The following is a 23,648-nucleotide window of genomic DNA, read 5'->3' as shown; positions in this document are numbered from 1 at the left end:
CCCCCCCCCCCCCCCCGCATCATCCTGCCAGCCTGCATGGCAAAAAAACTGCCCTGTCCTGAGTGGTGCTGAGTCGGGGACATGTGCATCTCCCCCACCGTGCTCCCCCCTACCAGTTGCCTGTGTTTGTAATGTACCACTGTCAATACCTTTCCATTAAGCTTACCTTTTTAATTTGCTTTTTAATTAACTACTGACTTCCCTTCATGCTAATCTCATTTCTATGTAATGGCCCCATTTTCTAAAAGGAAAAAATGAAATCCAGGGCACATTGAATAACTAATTGTCCTGCGACAGGTGTTTCAGACAAAACCATAACCATTGTAGTGTGCAAGTCAAACAAGATACAGTCATGGTTACCATGTTTTACCCATGGCACCTATTCTGTAGGGAATTAAACAGTTACCCTGATTTTAAATCTGGCTGGAACTCTAGACCATACCCCAAGCTGTCAGGAATGTATTTACTATGGGTGAATGTTATACTTCGACCATACTAAAGGTACTTTAAAATACAATCATCTGCAGGTTAAAGCTCATTAACTCCCGCTAAGTGCCCTCTTAACTTCTCAATCCTTGCCTGATGTGGCATAACTTTAACTCTGGGACATGCTTGCTATCTCATATTTTCCACAGAGATAAAAATGAGCAATTTGCAGTCTTCCAGCATTCCCAGATGCAGACCCCCCCCCACCCCACCCCACCCCACCCAGAGCAGGGATAGAGCCCAGATGTCCTGGCTTCTAGCAATGCCCATGCTCACTAGGCCTCTGGGGGCAAGTCACTTGTGCAGGCAAGAAATGGTATTAATACTTGACGTGCACAGTACGTTGTAACTTTAACACTGCTTAACATTCCACTGACTTAGTATGGTCTAAGAGTAACGTGTAACTTCACCCTAAATTGGTTTCAAACCCTATGGTTTTAGAAGTCTGTGCGATTTTTAGCACATTGCTTAAGTGCCTTCATTAACTGGGGCCGAAGCAGTGGAATAATATTATCATACTCTTTACTTGTAATTTTTTAAGGATGCTATAAATGCCTATTGCTCACACCATTTTTATTGGGAATTATGTAACCTGATAGACAAGACTATATACACTTTATGTGTTTTTCCTCTGTTTGAAAAAGAGTGCATAGAAATACAGAAATACAACTTATGCTACATTTTATAAATATTATTGCTACAGGAGCATAAGAGACATTGAAGAGTGTAATCTATTCAGTTGGTAATCTTTAGTGTCAAGGCTACTGGTTTATTGTACACTTTTTTACTGTCAGGTTATTACAAGAAATACACTTTAAAAGAAAAAATCCTTTTGGAACTGGTATCATAATTTGTCACCCAGAAAAGTGTCAGGATTACCATCAAGGTGATGGGTAATTTACTTTAAATATAGTTTTAGAAAGCAACAGAACCTTGAATCTAGGGAAGAAAATTATATTATCTTTTTTCACTGCAAGACAAAACAATCCTGGCCTTTGTTATGTTTTGACTTGAAGTCTAAATCCTGACAGTGACACTTGTCAGTGAAGAAAGGATTACTTTAAGAAAATCAGTAATTCAGGCTCAAAAGAAGATGAGCCTTCTGGCTTCATTGATGGTGAGCTTGGCTTGCACCCCTCTGGACTCTGTACTACCCCTGCCTCCAGTGGACCTTGTGCTTTGTCTCCCAGATCCTGCACTACCCCCACTCCTGCTGCCATCAGACCCTGCACCACTCCCACCCTCCATTGGGCCCCATGCTCCTGCTACTGTTGGACCCTGCAGTGTCCCCTTCCCCACCATTGTGGGACCCCACACCGCTGCCACAGCTGTCTTGGCTGTTGTGGCAGCACTTGGCTGGGTTGGATATGGCTTATGGCCCCAAGCAAATTGCACAACCCTTCCCTAAGGAAAAGTCCCAACCACCTGGCCCAAGGAATATTTCATTATTTGGTGACTATCTGTATGTGATAATATCCAGTAGCCCCATGCTTGAGACATTCATGTAAGAGACTGTTTTTAAAGCCCCACTGTACCTTGTAGCTCTATACCTTGAAACCCCGGAAACATGCCCTAGAGTCAGAATCACAGAATCATCAAAAATTAGGGTTGGAAGGGATGTCAGGAGGTCATCAAGTCCAACCCCCTACTCAAAGCAGGACCATCCCCAACTAGATCATCCCAGCCAAGGCTTTGTCTGGCTTAATGCCGCCCAGGATAAAGCTTTTTGTAACCTTTCTGGGTAACCTGTTCCAGTACTTTACTACCCTCCTGGTAGGATAATTTTTCCCAATATCTAACCTAAACTTCCTTTGCTGCAACTTGAGACCATTGCTCCTTGTTCTGTCGTCTGCCACCACCGAGAGCAGTCCAACTCCATGCTCTTTGGAACCACCCTTCAGGTAGTTGAATGCTGCTCTCAAATCCTCCCTCAGTCTTCTCTTCTTCATACTAAACAAACCCAATTCCCTCAGCCTCTCCTCAGAAGTCATGTTCCCAGCCCCCTAACAATGTTCATTTTCCTTGGCTGGACTCTCCAATTTGTCTTCATCCTTTCTGTAGTGGGGGGCCCAAACCAAATACAGTATCTGGAAATGTGGCCTTAGCAGAGCTGAATAGAGGGGAATAATCACTTCCCTCAATCTGCTGGTAATGTTCCTATTAATGTAACCCAGTATGCCATTAGCTTTCTTTGCAACAAGAGCACATTTGTAGCTCACATTCAGCTTATTGTCTGCTGTAACCCCCAGAGACAGGGATGAAGGCCCTCGAGGCATAATGTGCAAAGAAAGTGCACTGCGAAGGTGTCTCTCACCCGTCTCCCATTGCAACAAGCAATCGTGTGGGCAGTGTGTGTCATGGAGTGGAAAATGTTCTGTGAATTGTAGTTTTGTAGAGTGGCAGTGGAGTTCTTTGCTGCTGGTGGGAACTTTCATCCCATTTTTGTCATTGAATCCCATCTCTGGGAGGTAAAAAAAAAAATGCTGATTTTTTTTTGGTGCTAAAAAATGGGGTCAGTTTTGCCCTGAACAGCTGTGAACTCCACTGCTGCTCTATAGAACTATGATTCCCAGAATGCCTTGTGTTCTGTGACACACCGCCTGTGCTGCTGCTTCCTGTAGCTGGAAAGTGCAGACAGGGTTGGGGGTGGGAGGATGAGGTGCTCCTTCCTCCCAGCCTTCTGGCATCCCTCCCTTTAGTGCCCAGTGCATGTGCTCCACTTGGCTACCCCAGGTTACACTACTGGAGGTCAGTCATGTATAATGGTTACAACCTTGACTGGAGTTGGGAGCTATGAGATGAGCCAAAGAACAGACTGGAATCAGGAGCCAGGGTCTAATATAGTCCAGGGGTCAGGAGCTGAGAGTCCTAGTCAGGGGCCAGACCTATTGGGAGCCAGAAGGACAGGGGACCTTGAGTATGTCGGCAACCGCAGCACTCACCAGGCGGTTTACCAGTTGAACCGGGGGGCGGGTGGATGACCAACCTGCCTTATGGACAGGCCGGGGATGAAAGGGACACTGACTCAGTTGGAAGATAGTAAAATTGAACTTAACGTTTACTTACAGTAAGATTTCAACAGTGGTTACACAACAAAACGACAGTGGTGAAGCAGTAGTTAAAGATGACAGGTAGGAGATAGCAATTGCTTTTTCCGATGTACGTGCGGATGGAGAGCTCACTACTCGGTGAAATAATATGACTATTCGTATGACTATTCGGCCATGGGGACACGGATTCCTGGACAGGGTGATCAGTCCTATCCAAGGGCTTGTGTGGAACCCGGGACCCTGTGCTTTAGCGCGCTGCCCCTTTTATAAACTCTTCAGCCAATTGGAGGAGGCTGCTGATTTACAGTTAAGAGAGTGTGTCTGCTGGCCAGGCAGTCACGCTTCTCCTGCAGCTCCTGATTTGTTAAGGCTGTCTGATCATGAGCTGGTCAGCCTCATGATCACGAGCTCTTCACACGCTGAACATGACCTGCTCTCGTGTTCTGCATTGGTCTGGCATGTGGGCTGAGCATTTGGTCACCTTTTCTACTCAGACAGAGTAAAGGCAATGAAATGGGATCAGTACAAGCTCCACAACAGAGGAAGCTCACCACTTCTGCTTTGCTGGTCTTAAGGCTGTGTTGGGGCAGAATCAGAATTGGAGACAGTTTCTAGAGGCACTGTTCAGTGCACTATTGTCCCTATATATGTCCGGTAGTTCTAAACCTGACATGCAGGTCTTCCACCAACCAGATGGCTCCCCAACCTGTATGCAAGTAGTGTTCAACCTCCAGCCTGTGGGCCAGGTCTGGCCCGTGGAGCCATGTCATCTGACCTGTGGGGACCCTCAGTGGTTCATAAATTTAGCAGCGAGGATCGGTGGCAATTAACATTACCACCACTCCCCCACCATCAAATTTCCAAGCCAGAGGCATGATAGGGCACAGGGCCCAAGCTAGGGTGCAGGGCTGAGGCCATATGCTGGGCCCAATCCAGCATGCCACATGGATCAGGCCCTGGCCTTGCCCCCCTGCTACAGGTCAGGCCCATGGACCAGGTATGGCTCATGGACTCACTCTGCACTTCTTATCTGGCCCAAAAGGATGGGCACCACTGCTCTAGTCCATGGCCTCGCTCCCTGCATTGTACTGGGAGCCTAGACACCAGATTCAAAGTTCTGGATTCCAGGCAAGGCAAAATTAGGTCATGTAACACTGAATACTGAGAAGGATAGATCCTTTGGTGAATATGACTGGTAGGCACCTAAAGGGGCTGATGGGAGCTAAGGAATCTTATTGCTAGTCAATTGCTATGTGGATCTCTCTCTATATATGTGCTAATTGAATTACATGGTTTGATTTTTATATTTTTTTTCCACCCCTCCCTCGTGCTTTAATTTATTTCTTTGCAGGTAGCATAATAGGATGGGTATTCTTAGCTGGTGCTTGTACTTCCTAATATTAGCTGTCAGGCTAGCCTTTTTGCGTTCTGTGCATTATCCCTCAAGCAATCAGATATTACCTTCATCTGGTAAAATGCAGTATACTTTTTCTTTTCATCTCTCAGAAGTACAGGCAAGCTCATAAATTCTGTAAAACAACAGGAGCTATACTCTAGGCAATTGACAGGAGACCAATGGATCCTGAGCCCAAAACTGTCCGCACTAGAATATTGTGTCCCTGCAAGAGTACAGAGCCAGCACTTATCTGTTCTTTGAGGTTTCAAGATTGTTGCCAGTCAATATTAGACACTCCCACCATTTTTAGAGAGAAATGTGTTGGCAGAACATGGGCTATTAAACCTGCAGCTGCTTTGCTATTGGGAAAAGTAGCACACAAGCCTGTGATGACTTCTTTTTTCAGCATATAATGCCCTCTCTAGTTTAGTCACATTTCAGAGGGAAATAGTTAACAGCCGCACTTCTGGAATAACAAGCTTGCAGAGAACTGAAGGGGGGTGCTAATGGTGAGATAATATATATGAAAACAAGCAGTAGGCTGCAGTTTCCATGGTGTCTGTATGAAACTCAAAGAACTATGCTACCTTGGGGCTGACTGCATTATTTTCTCTGGGACAGGAAATCTACCGTTCCCAGATTAGAGCGCACTGGTGTTGTGTGTACATCTCTTTTATATGTTTAGAAAATGACTGGAAAATAGCAATGTGCTTCTCTGCAGAGGGCTTCCTAATAAGCACATGCAGTGATACCCATAGAGTCTTTTTACCTAACAGATCATTGCACCCCTCCCAAGTCTGATTGTATTAAAACTTTAATTAGAACATCAATTTGTTTTAACCTTCCAGTCCCAAATGTCTTCAGGACCTTCTGTCCCCTCTGCATGTTTATAGGCACCCAGTCTCCACGAGGAGGACTGGGTGCTAAAACTTAAGAGTCACAGAGCAAATTGAGCAGGGCCCCACCTCCCTGTAGGTAGTTGGAGATGCTAGTAAACTCCTTATCTGACAGGTAGGTGGGTAAGATTCAAGGGACTTTGGTTGGGATTCTCAGTCCTCTTCTGGAATTAGGCATCTAAGCCAGTCCATCCGTTTCCATGGAAGAACACAGGTACTCTGTTTCCCCCAACCCTTCCCTGGAGGTAGGAGCCCTAGATTCAAGTCCTTTGTTCAGGTCAGGTGCAAAGGATATTTGGACTGAGGTCTCCCACCTCCCAGGCATGTGCCCTTGGCTCTAATGCTTTTAATGGAAAGAAGTGATCTGAGTGAGATGCTCTCCTCCTGGGTTTTTGGGAAGAATAGGAGAGGACAGGCACAGACCTAGCCAGCCAGTACCAACAAGTCTTGTTCCCACCACTGTTCTGTGCAAAGTCTGATCTAATAGGTATGTCCGGACAGAGTGAGACTTGCAGGCCAGATAGGCAGAGGGAATTCTGCTAGGACTTGAGCACCTTGGCAGCAGCAGGACCGAGGTAGTTCTGTTGCATCCATTCACAGAAACCTGGGCCCCAGCCAGAACTCGGGTGGTGATTTTACGGTCATATAGAGTTAGGAGCCTGCTGAGTGAAGGTTTATTTTTTTCCTCTCGGTAGTGCTTAAAGGTTCCTTCCTGGACCTGATCCTTGGGATCTCATGAGAGGTTTGTAAATTTAAATCCTTCCTATAATGTTGTAGTTGTACCAAATAATCCTCCTGCAGTATGTATGAGGTATGGTAAAATTTTGAAGTCCCTGCTTGCTTATCAGTTTCCTTCCTTCCCTGGCCTGCCTGCTAATTAGCTGGAGTGGGGCTTCAGATCAGAAGGCAGTGCTGTTAACCCTGTTCTGCTCAGCAGTTTGGCAGTAGCAGATTTTCAAAGAATAGCTCTGTCTTCATTCTTCTGAGGCCTGGCACGACTGCACAGCTGAGCAGGACAAGACAGAGCTGGCTGCAGCTGCAGATTCTTTTAAAATTCCCTTTCCGATAATTAGAGAACATCTTAGTGGAATGAACTGTTGGGGATATTTTAGCAGAGCTCTTTGCTGATATACGGGCTCAGACTTCCCTTCCAGTGCAGTCAGTGCCCTGCTCTTAATGGTTAAAGCCCTCATTAGGTCAGGGCATATTTTGTTCAGAGGCCACCTCTCCCATGTGTGACCCTCAGGGACAGTTATGACCCTTTTCTCTCTGCTCAGTTCCCAAAGTATTTTCATTCCTGAGTGCTTTCCTGAAGAATTAGCTACTGTCTCTAGGTGGTTATGGAATAGAGAAAATCCCACACAATTTACTGATTCGTTTTGATGCACTGGCTGGGGGAGTAGTTAGCTGATTGCACGATTTCACAATGATTACACACTTAATTCATACAACACAATTTTATTTTAAAACTCTTTGCTACGTATATAACACTGCTTAGCTTTAAGAAACACCACAAACATTAAAAACACAATAATTGCATATATCAGAAACAATGCTCCGAATGCACTTCCTTCCCAAACAATGCTATAAGAATTAGTGTTACAAAAACAACTACAATTACAACTAAAAGTTAAATTTGAATCAATACTGTTATTTTTCATAATATACTTACAATCCTAGAATTCCAGTAAGCCAAATACCAAAATATGGTTTCATTCCTCAGTAGTACGATTTAATGGGTTGGCCTCAGTAGTACGGTTCAATAGGCTCGCCTCAGCAATACGATTCAATAGGCTGGCCTCAGCAATACGGTTCAATGAGCTGGGCTCAGCAGTGATAGGACTAAGTCCCCTTCCTTCAGTCCCTTTCAGGCGCTCTGCAGCTTCAACGTGAACTAAGAAATTCGTGTTCACGGAGAGGTTGGATCAGGTGATCAGTCTGTTCCGGCCTACACTTGCGATTCTTCCTTCGTTGTTCTGCAAGTGAAGTCACCTCCAAATTGGAACAGTAAATTACAGTTTTTATTGAGTGAGCTGCCATCAGTGGGCTCCTCCTACTCAACTTGTCATTACTCCCAAATTTGGGCTCGGATCTTACGCAACAGATTCTTTTGCCTTTGTTGAGCATTTTAAATTACTCTTGGGGAGACTTCCATATCACTACAAATGCCCTTTTCTTACCAATTTGGTTAAAAGGCCTTAGGCTTTGATCTCTCGGAATTCAGGATTTTTGCTCTCTTTGTAAAAGACTTCTAAAGATAACATTTAAATTGAGACTTTAACCGAAGTCAGGACATTTTGCACGTAGTCCCAAAAACAATGACTTAGATAAGGAGATAAATCCTATCTTCTTCCTGAAACTGGCTAATGGGCAACCTTTACAAACATTCAAACTATTTCATTCAATATGACAGCTACCAGATGGGAGAAGACTGGGGTTAGTCAGTTTTGCAAGGGGACAGGGAGGTCTTAGGTGTCCAAATACGTGGTGGACATTTTGGGTAGCTACATCCAAACCCCTACTCCACTGCTGCCTCACCATGAGGGTGCTTAAACTTTGTAAGCACTTATGTTTTTGACATTAAAAGCCCCTAGATGCTTGAAATTCTGCTTCTCAGCATGCATGGAAGAATCCCCAGTCTTGATAGCACTGATCATCCTGATACTTCTCTTGTAGTTAACACCTCTTGGGATTTACAATGTAGGCTGTCCCCTGCCCCCCTTCCCTGCAGGTCTCAGTGCAGTAGCCATGCTCTGGGAATACTTATCAGATTGGGCTCTGCACGAAGCATGGCCGAGCAGTAGGCAGTGGGGGTGCTCCTGTTTTAGTTGAGATTCCACCGATTAGATCGCTCCTCCACACGTCCTTTGTTCTACCTGAAGAGACTCTTCCCTCCCAGGAGAGTGCCCCAATCTATCAGCTATAGTCATTATCACCCTTTTGTTGGTCCAATGGCTGTTTAATTTATTCCATGCTAAATAGAATAGCTTCAATAGATGGTCTTGAAAGAGCCATGTCTATAAATAAGTCTGGAAAGGGGAAGTCACGCACGCCAAGTGCCAGAGGTGCAGCCTTGGAGCACAGTGTTATGAGGTTAAGGCTGAGATTCACAAGACACTTAGGACCACCCCCTGCACTGCTTTTAACCAGTGGCCTAGCATTGGTGCACACAGGTAGAAGAAAGCATTCCTGGAGGGGTTCTGAAGCTCCATTTCCTGCCTAATCTTTTCTGAAGCTCAAAAAAGATCCACAGTCTCCTGTACAGAGGGTGGTGACTGTGTAAGAGCAAAATGACAGCCCTTGTTGCTTTTCTAAGCAAATGAAATCCGTGGGAACTAGGTCATGCTGTAAAGGGAGGAAGCTGAAGCCTGGAAATGGGAATGTGGGTCTTCAAGGCACCCCAGAAAAGGAAGGCACCATCAAGAGGCTAGAAAGATGTATAACACCCATCATGCGCTCTCAGGTGAGAGACTATAAACTGTGGCTGTCCAGCTGAGAGCACCTAAGAAGTTAATTCACAGCCCTGGGCTCCCAGAATAGGCGCTGCTCCCTCAATTCCTTCTGCTGATGCCACCAGAGGCTCTAGGCTCCCCCTCCCTTCTCCAACATCTGTTTCCTGTTTCCATCTCTGGGAGGACTGGGGACCCAGTGCAGTTCAGCAGAGTCACCTGCCATTGTTCAGTGCTGGTGGGGCTAGAGGGTACATGGCATGGTATAAGGATGCTGGCACAATGCAGTGGGAAGGGGCCAGATGGCCTCAGACCACTGAGTAGGTGTACAGCTGTGCTTTAAATGAAACTTAGCAAGCTTTTAATGCATAATAGCTTAGGGCTGTGGAGAGTTTCGCCTTCACACATTGAAATGACGCTCACATCACCACATAATGGCACTTTTTTGGCACTCATACAGAGTTTGGATTCTATTTGCAACTGTGTTGCAAAAATTTCTGCATATGCATGGCTAGATCCCTTGTGACAGGAGGGGTATGAACCTGCTATCTTGATTCCCAGCAGAGTGCTGTAATGACCAGGTGATGGCCTAGGCATTGCCTAAAGTATTTTCTAGCCCCACCTCATGAAGCTAGCCCATGCATCTTGCACTTGTAGTTATTGTATAAATGGATAAATAACACTGGGATAGTTTCTGCACCATTGAGAACAGGGTCCCAGTCCAGAACCTGGGCCCCCTTTCTTCCAGGGCACTGTCTCATCTCACTGAGACACCCCCCATTTGCGGCTTCTGCTTCAGTCATCCCTCTTCAGTTATTTTACTGGGTTCAAACACTTTATTCTGTATGTGTGCATGTACCATGTTGGGGACTTCCAACACAGAACTATTATCTATTTACTGGGCATTAAAAATCTGATATCCCTTCCCTTAAAAATCGGGGAGTACTTTAGTACATTTACCACATTTTCCCTGTTGCCTGCACATGTGCAGTGAACTGACAGGTTTCTGCTCTCCCGCCCAGAGATGGATACACTCCAAAATCACATGGATGTAACTTTGTAATAAAAGGAGGAAGATGCATGAAGGCAAAAACCTTTAATATGATAAACTGTGTAAAGCAAATGTAACCATCCTTTGGCTTGGCCACTCTTGTGAAAAAAAAATCTCACTTTGGTGTAATGTAGAGGTAACAAGTTTGAAGGAGGTTACAGGCATGCTGTTTTAGAGGTGAGGATGGGTGCTGGGTATCTGTGTAAATAATAGTGGAAAAATCCTTGTTTTAGGAAGATTATTGATCTGTTGAAAGATGATTAAAATGGACATCAATTAAGAGAAATATCTCTTCTAACAATTGCTCAAATTTATTCAGGTGCAATATTTCAGCTTCAAAGCCAAACCTTAACTCTGTGCCTGTTTTTGCTGTGTTATAATATACAAGGTACTCATAATAAAAAAAATAAATTATGCCTAGATGCCACACAGTAAAATGTGAAACATGGTTGTTAACAGGAAGTGTCCAAGGCAGTGTAGTAGTTATTGGATTTATGGGAAGCAAACTCAGATGTTGCCATCAGAAGTCATATCAACTTAATGACTGAAGTGGATATTATGCATTGTACTATCTCTATGATGGATATTCCTTTAGAGATAATCCTCCCTCATTTTCATTTATATTTATCTAAAAGAGCAAAAGAAGAAATATAAACATTTAGATATCAAATGAGAGAGAGAGAGACACACACACAACCTGATACAAATATTCTACATTTATTGGAAGAATACAGTAAAAAAGAGAACTGCAGACTCATTAGTGGTAATTGGTGCATCAGAAAAGATAGGAGACTATTAAAAACCAGCCTGCAGTTTACAAGAGCAGTCAACTCCCATTTTGTAATAGAAAAAAAATTAAAAAACAATGTTAGCTTAAGTCCAAAGGTGTTATTTTCATGTATATTAAAATGGGCAAATAAATAAGAGTTAAAATGCAGACCTATAATAAAATTATAAAGGATAGACAATTAAACTGTGTTATTGATCTGCCATTTTCAGACTCGTTAAACAGCCAGAAATACCTACAAAAGGCTTCCCCCCCATTTTTGTAACGCATGCACTTTTGGGAAGAAGTGCCCATTTCCAGTGTTATGCATTATCTATTTTACAAATATATTATTTTTAAAGAACAAAGAGCATAGAAAGTGCTTAACCTGATATTAAACTTGCTGGTACATACTTTGGCACTAAACAAAAAAAGTTCTAAATACATTTAATGGTTGAAAATTACAACAGTACCCTACTCAAGGCTACAGGTGTCAAAAGTCTAGCATACTGCCATATACTGTATGTCAGTGAATCTTCCTTTCCATGTCCCATCCTTCCCTCACCCCCAGCTCCTCACTCAGGTATACAGAAGAAAAATTAGCAAACATAATTGGAAAAATAGTGCTCCCAACAACTGTCAGTTGATGCATCTTTTTTAGATGCCTCTTCTAGACTTTTCTGTGCAATTGCTTTATTAGCAGGGATGGTGACTCACTAACTAAAAGACATAATATGTGTTGTGGCTTTCCTAGATGTTTTTAGAATAAATAAGAATCAGGCTGCTTCTTTTCAGACTCTCTTACTTTCTGGGTTACGCCTTTGTGACAACACAATGTCGAAGCAGAAACCCCCGAGTCCTCCTCTATTAGATTTCTTTACTCCTAAGCCATCTTCCTAGCTGAAGTCCATTATTGTGTGGGGAACTTACTGGAGGATATGGGTTATTTAGCCATTATTACAGCTAATATCATAAAGAACAAATTCCCATTGAAGGTATTTTCTCTAGTTGGTGTTTCTCTGGAGGAACCACTGGAGACTGTGGCACAGCAGAGTCCAAGGTAAAGGGAAGGGGCCTTCTACATCTCATTCCTTGTGTATCTGTATAAGATGCAGGCAAAATGCTGTCACTAATACCCCTGAGCACATGCAGTGGTCTAGCGCTGTAAGCGGGCACGGAATAGGGCCCTGTCCAGGTTCTGTAGTGGGTGGTATGCACATCCCTAGTGGATGCAGGGAATTCAGTAGAGGGATCCCACCAGAAACGCTGAGACATCCTGAGCTCCCCACGTCCGAATGTCGCACAGGACCTTGATTTGGCTTCTCTAGCGTTCCAGAGCAAGGGTGCTGTTTTACCCGACAAAGAAGCATCAAAGGTTACTCAAATTAATAATATCAGTGACTGTCAAGAAAATCCCACTTACCCGTTAAGGCAAATTTGGGTGCAAGAAACAGTGACGTACTTGAAATAAAATCTTGTTAATTAGATTTAATTCCACTTAATCAAATGCAATGTAATGCTTTTAATCAAAACTGTTACAGATCAGAGGCCTGCTGGTATTTGGTCCACCTGCTGAGGTAAATCTATAAAGCCTTGTTCCAAGTGTTCAAAAAAAAATCAGTCAGTTAGCGAAGGATGGACTAAAACGCCACACATCTAAGCTTGCAAGCCTTGGAATATGAGAAGAAAACTATAGCGCTGGAAAAGTGAAAGGTTATGCTGTGTGATGTAAGGAAACCTGGCCTCTTAAAATAAAGTGGAGGAAAACAATGATTCAGGAATATTAGGATGTTTTGGAGAGTTCTGAGAAGCATTAACTAAAGAGCAGGTTTTCTCACTGAGGTTCAATAGAAAAATGTGAAAGTTAATCAGCTGGAATTGGTCTGTCGGCCGCGACTGAAGCGAAGTGATTCCCTGGGTGGGCAGGCGCTGGTAGTTACACACCGGTCCCTAAGGATAAAGAATAGACTGATCTATGTTGTAGTGACAGACTTGGACAGGCATATTTCATCTACCTAGGACACCTTTTCCACATTAAAGCCAGTTATCTTGAAGCCTTTAGTCAGATCATATAGTAATCACAGAGCCTGGACTATGTGTTCAGTTGGACTGTCTAGTCTCTTTGAGGATGTGATTTATACTTGCAGTGTTATCTTTGGGACTTCTGAATATTTTGGGCCAAATGAAACCAAAGATGAACTCAGCCTTTGTTTTTGAGGAACAGTTCTCCAAGAAGCATACGAGGATTGTGGAGAGAGGTTCTGAAGAAGGTGGAAGGGGCCGAAGTCACTTCTGGAAATCTTACAAACAAATTCTGTTGGCATGTTATAGTGGTCCAACCCTGCTATTGGCCATGGGGCTGCACTACATTAACATAAGAACAGAATTTGCCCCAAATCTTTTTTTTTGATGTCCCAAGCATGTAGTTTATATATCCCTAATCTTGAGTTTTGTTCTGCTTCTGCATTTATCTGCATGCATACAGGTAAAATGGTTCCTCCTTCCCTTTGTCTTGACAATTTGAGCAAGACTGAACTGACATGTCTGAGCTGGCTGTTCTAAGATGGCTCTCTTCCTGTGCTATGGAGAATCCCGCTCTGTATATAGTAATAATCCAACAGCGATCTTTTTCTCTCTTTCTTGTCCATCATCTTTTTTTCCTTTTCACAAGCCTCCTTGGCTTGAACTGCTGGTGGTTTTTAATGTGGAAGCGTGCTTTTCTGTCTCTTCTTGCACAGCTCAAGTTAAGTAAAATGGGACAGCCTGTATATTTTACAGCCACTTCTAAAATTGTATCAGGGCTGTAAACAGCGCGATGGCAGTCATTTAAAAATATTGCTCCAAGCACCACATGCCAGCAGCAGTTCATGTTTCATGAAGCCAGGTGAGCTTAATGTGCCTGATGCCCTCCTGCAGGCATTTTCAGAATGGGAACTCATCTCCTGAGCTCAGCTGTATGTAAAGCTGTCCAATTGAGCTTATGATTTGAAATGGTTTGCAAACTGTTTGCTTTTACAGGTGCAATGTGGCACACAGTTTGGGGGGTGGGGGGGAGGAGTATGTAAAACGATGATCTGAGCCACAGGTTTTTTCCACCTGATCAGTGTACTGGTTTTAGCCTACTTCCTACCAGTCTTTTTATTCATATTACTAAATTGTTGCATATTTTAGCATGATAGACACTCGCTGATCAAGAGAGAAAAACACAGGGATAGCAAGAGATCTGCAAATCAAAAGTGAAATACTCTGACAGTGAGCGAAAGCTTCAAAGCAACTGCCTGCATCCTCTCTCTGCTGCCTAGCCAGCATTCTGAATTAGTTCTCCAGTTCCATTTGCAAAACTCTTTTAAAACCACTAACAAAAGTGCTCCCTTTATTAGAAAGTTCCAAAGGCTCTGCCTTAGTGATGTGATACTACATTTGAAGAACAGCCTTCAAAACATGGTCAATAATAAGAAATCTCCAGAAAAAGAAGTGAAAGAAGTCAAAACTGGAGAGGCAATTCTCCAGTCTCTGTCTCTACACACAATTCCTTCCAGAGTATTTCAATGGGATCACAATACACAGAAGGATGACAGGATGTTACTGAGACGACAACTGCTGCATTTACCTGTAAATGGAATTTCCCCTTAATACACAATTTGAAATGCTGAGTTGTCCCCAAATGCTCATAATCTCAAATGACAAGTGAACTCAATATGCATATAACGATCGTGTTTGTTCCTTTTTAAACAATTGTTTGAACAGAACGTAATCAAAGTTGATTTTTCTAGTATCAAAGCTCCTCAGGGAATTAAAGAACAGACTACCTTGAATTAGACAACAGTTACAGATGAAATCTTGAGCCTTCATTTGCTCTCCCAGCTCCTATAGTAGTTAAAGACTACGTCCTGTGATCTCAAGCATCTGCTAGCCAAGACTCGTTTCTTCACGTCGCGGAAAAAAAACATCTACCTACTGAGCAATACTTAATATTTTACAGAATCTGGAACAATTTAGCAAAGGAGCTCAATGGGATTCTGGAAGTAATGGATCTGGCAGTTTCTGAGAGACTAAAGGGAGCAAAGATAAGTGGAATTTAAACAGAATTGTAGACTCTTATCATGAAAATTTAAAGAATGTGAACTTTCTGCTAAAGTGTGCTGATGATCTGAAATCACATCGGCCCTTGAGAGAGATCTCTTAGAGAGGTGCATAATTACCAGCCTGTCTGGGGCAGCAGAATCCCTCAAGTTAGCTTTGCTCTCCTTTCTCTGCACATGATGAACCTCTCACCAGTCTGAGTCCCAGAAGCACTGTGAGACCATGCTACCATGAGCGACCACAAGTTCTGTCCACGTGGTATAGCCAATGGGGCAGGGGTGGGTTGGGACGGGGACTTTTCAGTAGCAGGGCACACACTGGGGAAAAAACCATACCCACATTTTTGGGTTTTTTTCCTCCACTATCCATCTTCCTTCCCCCACATGTTTTCAGCACCTAAGTTGATTAGATGCCAGGACAGACAACTATTTTTGTGCAATTCCTGTTTGTTTTTTTAATCTTTATCGTCACCTCTTTTTCTCTTTTCAAAAGAAGTGTTGCTACTGCATACAGCACTCTTGTTGTCATGCTTACAAGCTGTTTCTGAGCCATCCCCTGCACAAACATGCTGCCAGCATGAAGGGGAGTGAGAGGACTGTGACAGCATGTGAGCAGAGGGATCTGCAGTGTGACCTTCTGCTGATTTTTCTGCTTTTTTGAGACCACAAGGTGAGAAACCAGGAGAAGAAAATACCACGTGTCTAGCTTCAACCTGGGCAGGCTATGTCCTAGGCTTTTAAAAAACAGGAGATTAGAGACCACACAGGGAAAGGAGTTCAGATCTGAGATGGAGGGGGAATTGGACCACAGTAGCTGTTAGGGCTAAAAGCAAAAACAAAGCAGAAGAGGCAGCTCTTTATGAACGAAACACTGGCAAAACCTAAAATCAAAGACAAAAACAGGGTGCTTCAGAGTGCCACACTATTTGGAGGGTTAAAAGTGATAGGTCTGTTTCAGTTAATGCTTAACGCATTGGATTAACGTTGTAGTTCCCAAAAGGCCAATCATGAAATGCCCCACAGGGTGATAAACACAATCAACACAATTATTGAACCTAGCATTTAAATCTGGTTTTGGGTTTCAAGGTAGAGATTAGTATGCTGTGCTGTCTTGTCATTAAAAAAAAAAACTGTCCTGCTTTTCTCTCTTTCAAATCAAGGAAGAAAATGATTTTCTTTAATATTGCACTACTTCATTGTACTAAAGAGAGAGCATTTGACTGGAGACTACATGTCTTGCACTTTCAAAAAAAGATATCTGCACTATTTCAATGGTAGAAAAAGGGCTTCAGAAGACTAGCAGGTAGAGGGACTTTTCTTTTTATTCTTCCTGCTTGCCGGGAAATTCAATCTCCTAGCTCAAAATCCTTAACATGTGACTTCTGAGTTATGCAAATAATAAAAGACTTTATTGAAATGATCATTTTTGACCTATCCAGTGGAAAACTAGGAATAGATAGCAGAAATGTTTATACCTATATTTATTAGGTTCATATAGCTTAAACTGACAAGACAAAGCAATGAGAAAAAAGGTCAGCAAACCTTTATTAGGCAACCAGAGGCCTAGTCACCAGTGTCTCTAATCCTTCTCTCTCAGTACAAATGGCTGGGGAGGTCTAGAGCCAAAAGATTATCAATCCCATTCAAGCCATAGTTGAGCTAGGAGTCGCATGATGCCATTATACTTTAAGAGCTCTTTTTCTAGAGTAGAGATCTGCAAAGGTCTCCTTGTAATGGAAACTCTGGGATTTTTCCTTGTACAGACCTTGAATTTAGGTAAAGGACTTTAATACTGCAGACCTGAAGGATCCTTCCTCACTCCCTCATCCGTAAGGTATGCAAGGACTGCATGAGTATGCAAAGGGAAGGGGCTCTGCTAGGTGGCTGCATGTGACAAGGGGACAGCACACGCTGCATCCTAGATTGCTGTACATTTTCCTAAAGAAATCCTGGCTAAATCAACAGGACTGCTTCCAAGGAATCTTCCCCACAGAACTGCCCCTCTGCCAGCCGTGGTTTATGCCACAGTGTAGCTCTCAGACTGTGTACTGTAATCACAAAACGGGTTAAACCTGTTTAATAAAAGAGGCCTCCTGTGCTTTATGAAATTGTAATGACTTCGACCTCTTTAAGCATGAACCGCTTGCCTTTAAAATAGCCGAAAGAGTAATAAAAACGTGACAAATCCATTTACATATCTGTTCCAGTACCAATGCATAAGACTGACTAAAAAGGAAGAATCTTCTATTAAAATAATTTCCTTTTTTTTCCTGATGCTTTACCCTGTGTGCTGTTACTGCCTGTGACAGCCATCCATTCTCACCACTGTTGCCCAGCATGTCCCAGAAGATTGTGGGCACTTAACAGCCAGAGGGCTGGTATACCTGACACTTTATTTACACCAGCCTTTCTTCTAAAGCGCTTTCCAGCTACGTATTCCCTACGGACAGTGCTAGCTTTGACCAGTGTGTCAGACAGGCCTGCTCAGAGTACATCCAGGGAATATGGTATATGAATGTTAGCAGACAGCCTGTGTGAACACTGCCACAATTGCTATTACTGCCAACTGCACCAGTGGGAAACATCTCAGAAAAAAGGCCAGAATAAAGAAGGCTAAAATGTCATATAGTGTCGGCCTGAGTATGCTTCCCATGAATCAGCAGACAGACCGAATACCTCTGAGCCTTGGATCCTGCTAGAAATGTGATCAAGGCTTCTCTCTGCACCTCATTTTGAGAAAGGACACTCCTATTTACCAATATGTTTGATAGCTCTGCAATAAAAAAAATGCCATCAATTGTAATTTTACAGTAATTTGTTTCCATAATGTATTTGAAGTATCTGAATAAGCACAGAAGTTTATCAGAGAGAGAGTCAGAAGGCTGAAAAATGAAGGAAAAATCAGTGAGGTACAGTAATCTAGCATTTCTTTATGACTATTTTCTGTCCAAGCAAATGTGAGGTTTATTTTATAAACAGCACCATTTGCCAAGCAATGTTCTGTTGCTGTACTTCCCGAGGCAGCCTATGAAGTGGTGTTAAAGCATATAAAGCAACACAGATGCAGATTTTGTGAAATGGTTGGAAGATGCACATCAGGTTTTTAAACAAAAATGCTAAATGAGTGCAGTTGCTGAAAAGGAGCCTTTGCTTTTTTATTATGTATTTAAAAACCTGAAAATCAATATTGTGAAATGCAGTTTGTACAGAAAGAGCGCACATCTGCTGAAGGCAGAGGTCTCCATCATGTTTTCAAACATGCCATTTTTCAGTACTGCACCTGCTAAACAACTCCATACACTTGGGACTTCTTAATATCCAGGATGATCATTTCAAAACTAAGCATTAAGACTCATTGTAAATGCTCAATTGCCATTGTAAACAATTTAAATTTCACATGCGTTGCTGACCTTTGACAGGCTTTTAAAAAAAAAATCTACTTTTAAAGGCTAGGAATGAAATGTGATACTGGTACCTTTCCTTTATAAGTGCTTGAAAAGGAGGAAAATATTGGTCACGCCTGGATAAACCATTCCACCTCACAGTATTTTTAGAGGATTTGATTTTTTTGGGTTTGCAGTGTTAATTTTGAAAGACTGGAAATATTTGGATTGTTAACCAGGGAATGCCAGTAACCCCACTAGAGTCCCTTAAGTTGGGACCATGCAGATGTGAAAACTTATTATACTATATTTCCAAAGGGGACACTCCTAACTTGGCAGTAACAAAATATAGAAAGAACTATGTACAAAAGTAAAACAATTCAGTATTGGGTTAATTCATTTAAAAGGCAAGATACCAACCCTCTTTTTTCCAAAAAACATCAAGACTACACAGAAAGCAGACAACTGAAGCTTTGGTTCTTGTTCTTCAGTGCTACACCTGCTTTTCCATACATTAAATTGCCACGTTTTCTTTTTTCTGGTGTAAGTTTTTGTAGTCTCTACCACCATAAGTGGACAAAGTATAAACAGAATTTGCAGGCATATATTTGGCATGGATTTCACTTCCTAATAATACATCATTCCAATAATTACACATGACAGACAGGACAAATAAATTAAGCCACAAACACAACTGAATTGATAAGAAAACCATTTACGTAAGCTTTTGTGAAAAATACATGTGCCTACATTAAAAGTTATACCAATGAATTCATCCTGAAAGTTTCCCAAAAGGTTATTCATTTTGAACCAATTACTGTCTGCATTGGAAAAGAATATACAGGTTTCGGGTGTCCCAAGTTGTGAAAAAAAAGCTATTCAATTTCTGCAGAAGTCCAACATGAATTCCAAATTGTTAGCAGTTAGAAAAGTAAAATATGAATACAATTTTTATCCTTTACATTTGTGCACAAGGATCAGAACTGTGTGCCTTGTTAATTTAATTAAGACAAGATAGCCATTCTATTGCTTAAAGGTTGGGTACAGGTAGAGTTCTTTAAGAAATAATATATTTTCTTTCATAGAAAAAGAATATTAACCTTTAGGAGAAATGTTACAAATGCTGTCTGTAAAAGAGAATACATTCTTGTCCTTACTTGTAGACATGAGTGAGTGCATAGATTGGGTCCTGCAGTTCCGTGAATCACAAATTTGAGTCTTGGATTCCTCCTCAAAGGGGGGTGTTGCACTTTTCTTAATATTTATGCACTTGCATTTGCACAAGCATACCAATGACTTAAGGCACACTGTTCATATAACATTTAGAAACATGCTAACTGTCCAAAGACTGTTTATTCCTTGTTGTTAGGATGATACCTTTTGGCCAAGTTTGGCTGCAGTGCTAAAGAAATGTGCCCTGCATTTAAAAAAAAAAAATTATAACAATAAATGTGTGCCACTCGTATTTCCTTATTTTTGATCTACTCTTTTTTCCTCTGTGCGTTGCTTTCCTTTGCCCCCAGAACAAACCCATTTTAGAAAGGCAGGAAGCATTCCTCATTACCTGAATTAGATTGCTAACAATTCCACCTAAAATGAAGGGAGTGTTGTCTAGCATGCTGATGCCCTGTTTTATTTGGACGCTAAATTTAATGCAATAGATATGGACAGAAACTCTCCTAGACTACAACTATTTCAGCCACACAAAGCCCCTTCAAAATTACCACTCAGTACTACCACAAATTCATGCTGAAGAGCAGAAATTGTGCTCTGGCCAATAGAAAAGTCACCATAATAGAAATAAAATATAATGCAGCCACAGACTACATCTTAGTCCCACTGTACAAATGGAATAGGGCTAACGACAGCCCCAAATGAGGTTTCATTTGTTCTGCTAATTGCTTAATTATTAGAGATGGACCTACATCAAAATCTTAGGCATGTCAGATTAGGGCACAGTGGCTTAGGCCCATTTCTGCAGAGGCTCAAAAAAGATTCCTACAGACTTCTTTGTCTTTTGCTGTTATAGGAATGTTATTTTTTTTGTCCTTAATAGTGTGAATATAAAAATCTTCCACTTCCAACATAACAAAGAAAGAGTTCTATAGACTGTTTCTACCTATGTTTTGTTCAGCCTGCCAGAGGCTGAAAAAAGGTGACATTTCCTTGTTTTGGTTTCATTTGGGGAAAAAAAAATTCTGATATTGAGCAGTGGCCTTTTTCTTTGGACAGTATGCATGGAATGTACTTACTTTCCTTTTTTTTTTTATACACATCCTTTTACTGACTGCCTGCATACAGAAAAGGAACATCAGTTCTTTGAAATTTCAGAAACACATCAAAAAACCTCTGAAAGCTAATCTGGCAGTTTACTTTCCTTTACTCATTTAAAAAAACCCAATGCTACTAGTTACTATCATTATGTGCCACTGTTGTTCTCAAACCTGCTCCTTGCTGACAGCATTTCTGTACATGCACATTCAAAAACAACTATGTCTGCTGCTACCTGTATTTCAGAAGGCAGAAGATTTGCCATATTTCCTGACAGATACATATTACGCAGGCTGGTTGTTAGCCTTGTAGAAAAAAGCTGGCCCATTGCAAAGGTGATCTGTGCAGATTGATTCCTGATAAACTGCTGTTTTTTCCATGACAAAATTAAGTAAATAATATCCAAAGTTAAAAATATTTCCCATGACTTGGAAGCAACAGTAACCTAATCGTAACAGTAATCTAAGGATGCCCTTGTAATTGATGTGAACAGTATACTACACACAGTTCTGGATTTCATTGTTTAAACAGAATATGTGCATATCCAGAATCTTCAGATATTCCCTCTGAAAGCAGTATATCATTTGAAAATACCAGTCGCAGAAAGAATTTTACAAATATAAAGTTCCTAACTGAAACACTACAAAAAAGCTGTGCCTTCAGATTTAAGGCTTTCAGACACATGGCACAGCCACCAAGTTTTTAGCGCCACTGGCGCCGATATCTGTGACAGGGATAGCAGATTGAGACTATAGTGTGAAGTAGAAAACGTCTGAGAAATGTCACTAGCAGTTAATGACTGTAAAATAGAGGAGCCACAGTCCCATAAATCTATATTATGGGCTTTTCTATTTACACAAATCCTACATGACACTATTAATGTGACTGGATACATAGTGCTTGGCAAAATCATCTACGGCTTTAACGTAGGCTTAAGACATTTTCCAAGATGGCACATTACATATATATAAAACACAGTTAATTTTAAAAAGTAACCCAGAAGAATATTGCAAGTAATGTGGTAGAAACGCAAAGTGTTTATGAGGGAAAAATATTACTTTGCTGGAAAATAAAGTCCAGTAAGTCGAGTTTGGCACTACTTAATCACTATGTCACTTTCTTTTTGATTGCAGACAGCTCTTTTTGAATCTCATTGAATTTTGGTCGGTTTTCGGGTTTGTAGTCCCAGCATCTCTGCATTATTTTATATATTTCCTCTGGGCACTTCTGAGGTGCTGACATTCGATATCCTGACACACAAAGATAAAAGGGAAAAAACCCAGTACTGCAAAAGTAGTATAAATTGAACAAATAAAAAAAAAAGAAATACAGGGATCCATAAATTTAAAATGAGGAAGGCGAGTTCCCTAAGGTCACTACATACAGAATTTACATACTGTCTATGAATAAACTGGACACATTATGGAGACATTTCTTACTATGTTTAGTTTCTTGGCTGGCAAACTAAACCGCAGATACCAACAGTGGCTGAATTTCTGTTATAGGCCTCACACCACCTACAGCTATAATTTATCTGAAGCTTTGCTTCCCCCATTTCCTAGGAAAATTCCTGCCAGCTCCTCTTTGTTTGAGTTTCTATTTTGGGAAGTCATTAATAAATTAAAATAAACTTACCATAAAAAATATGAATTTCCCTGTTGCCCTTTTCTGATACTTTTAATTTTTTTCCTACCCTTACATCTCCTCCTGTCATTTTTCTCCTTTATTTCCTCTTGACATTCCTCATTTTTTCTTTTTTATTTTGGAGAGAGAAATACCCTTTTAACTGCCTCTTATTTTACTGTAGTCTCTCTCTTACATCTTTACTCTGTTCTTTTTTCACGGCCCTTTCCCATTTCTACTATTTGCCATCTTCCACTATATTTTCACTATGTTCGCTCATTAGTCAAAGACCGACTGTAGTCTAAGGCATGGACAATATAAGCTATGTGCTGTAGCTCATGGAGAAAGGACAGCTCTTTAACTGCTGATGCTTGTCCTCGCTAATGTGTAGTTTTTCAGCATGAGCAGCAGGATGAGCTGCATGGCAGGTTAATTCGAGTGTCTACATGGCAGGTCCAACCCTGTACATCCAGGCATTGCTACCAATTTATTTGTTTTCTTGTTTTAAAACAGAACATAGCTATGTAGGTACAGCAAGTCAGGGGAATTTGAGGTTTATTTTCCTTTTATTTTATTGTAAAGATGTTGCAGACTGTAGATTAAAACTAGTTGTATAGCTTCTACTCTCCAATACTTACTCAAAAGATATTATATATACTCAAATATAAGATAAGCCCCAGCCCCCCCCGCCCCATGAGCATGGGTAAAAAAGCCTCCCATCTCATATTCACATATGAAGCAGAGGGGGGAGGGGGCAGTGGCGGCTGCTACTGCAGCTCTGACTCCGACCATGATCCCGGGTCAGAGTCAGACGCACAGCAGCCCCCCACCCCGCCGCTTTAGTGTCAGGCCCAGCTCGGCTCTGGCTTGGGCTCTGGTCTCTCCCAGGCAGGAGCACATGGAAACTCCTTCCTCTGCCTTGCCAATAAGAAGCACTGACACTGTTGTTTGGCTGGGCAAGGGCTGTGCTCTGGGACGGAGCAGCCCGAGCAGTGCCTGATGATCACGAGGGGGTGGGAGGGAAGAAGCAGAGACTGGAGGGAGTAGAAGGAGGGGCAGAGGCTGTGGAGAGCTGGGGTTGGGGGGGTGCAGGTGGTGGGGGGGGGAAGAAGGCTGCAGGGAGAAGAAATAGGTGGGGCAGAGGGCAAGGGGGCTGCCCGACTCCTCCCCCTGGCACTACTTTCCTTGCTGTTGC

The 23,648-nt window shown here is 42.0% G+C and overlaps 2 protein-coding genes across 9 annotated transcripts in view; one reads left to right on the top strand and one right to left on the bottom strand.

The window, feature by feature from the left end:
• Positions 1-23,648, top strand: part of PJA2 (praja ring finger ubiquitin ligase 2) — a 255,895-nt gene that overhangs the window by 184,969 nt on the left and 47,278 nt on the right. Inside the window, exon 12 of one of the 7 annotated variants that reach the window (XM_006023113.3) lies at positions 12,103-16,306. The exons of 5 other annotated variants lie outside the window; for them this stretch is intronic. The gene's annotated coding sequence lies outside the window, so the exon portion shown is untranslated. Of the gene's footprint in view, positions 1-12,102; positions 16,307-23,648 lie in introns of those variants that run through there. One more of the 7 variants, XM_025203520.1, reaches the window with a different exon arrangement.
• The window catches only part of FER (FER tyrosine kinase), a 340,335-nt gene continuing 337,247 nt past the window's right edge, over positions 20,561-23,648 (bottom strand). Inside the window, exon 21 of one of the 2 annotated variants that reach the window (XM_025203513.1) lies at positions 20,561-22,080. In XM_025203513.1, the coding sequence (XP_025059298.1) occupies positions 21,938-22,080 (143 nt within the window). In that variant the 3' untranslated portion in view covers positions 20,561-21,937. The remainder of the gene's footprint in view (positions 22,081-23,648) is intronic. The other variant, XM_025203514.1, reaches the window with a different exon arrangement.

This window comes from Alligator sinensis, unplaced genomic scaffold, assembly GCF_000455745.1.
Source record: "Alligator sinensis unplaced genomic scaffold, ASM45574v1 scaffold30_1, whole genome shotgun sequence".
NCBI lineage: Eukaryota > Metazoa > Chordata > Crocodylia > Alligatoridae > Alligator > Alligator sinensis.
This window is presented reverse-complemented; position numbering and strand designations above follow the sequence as displayed.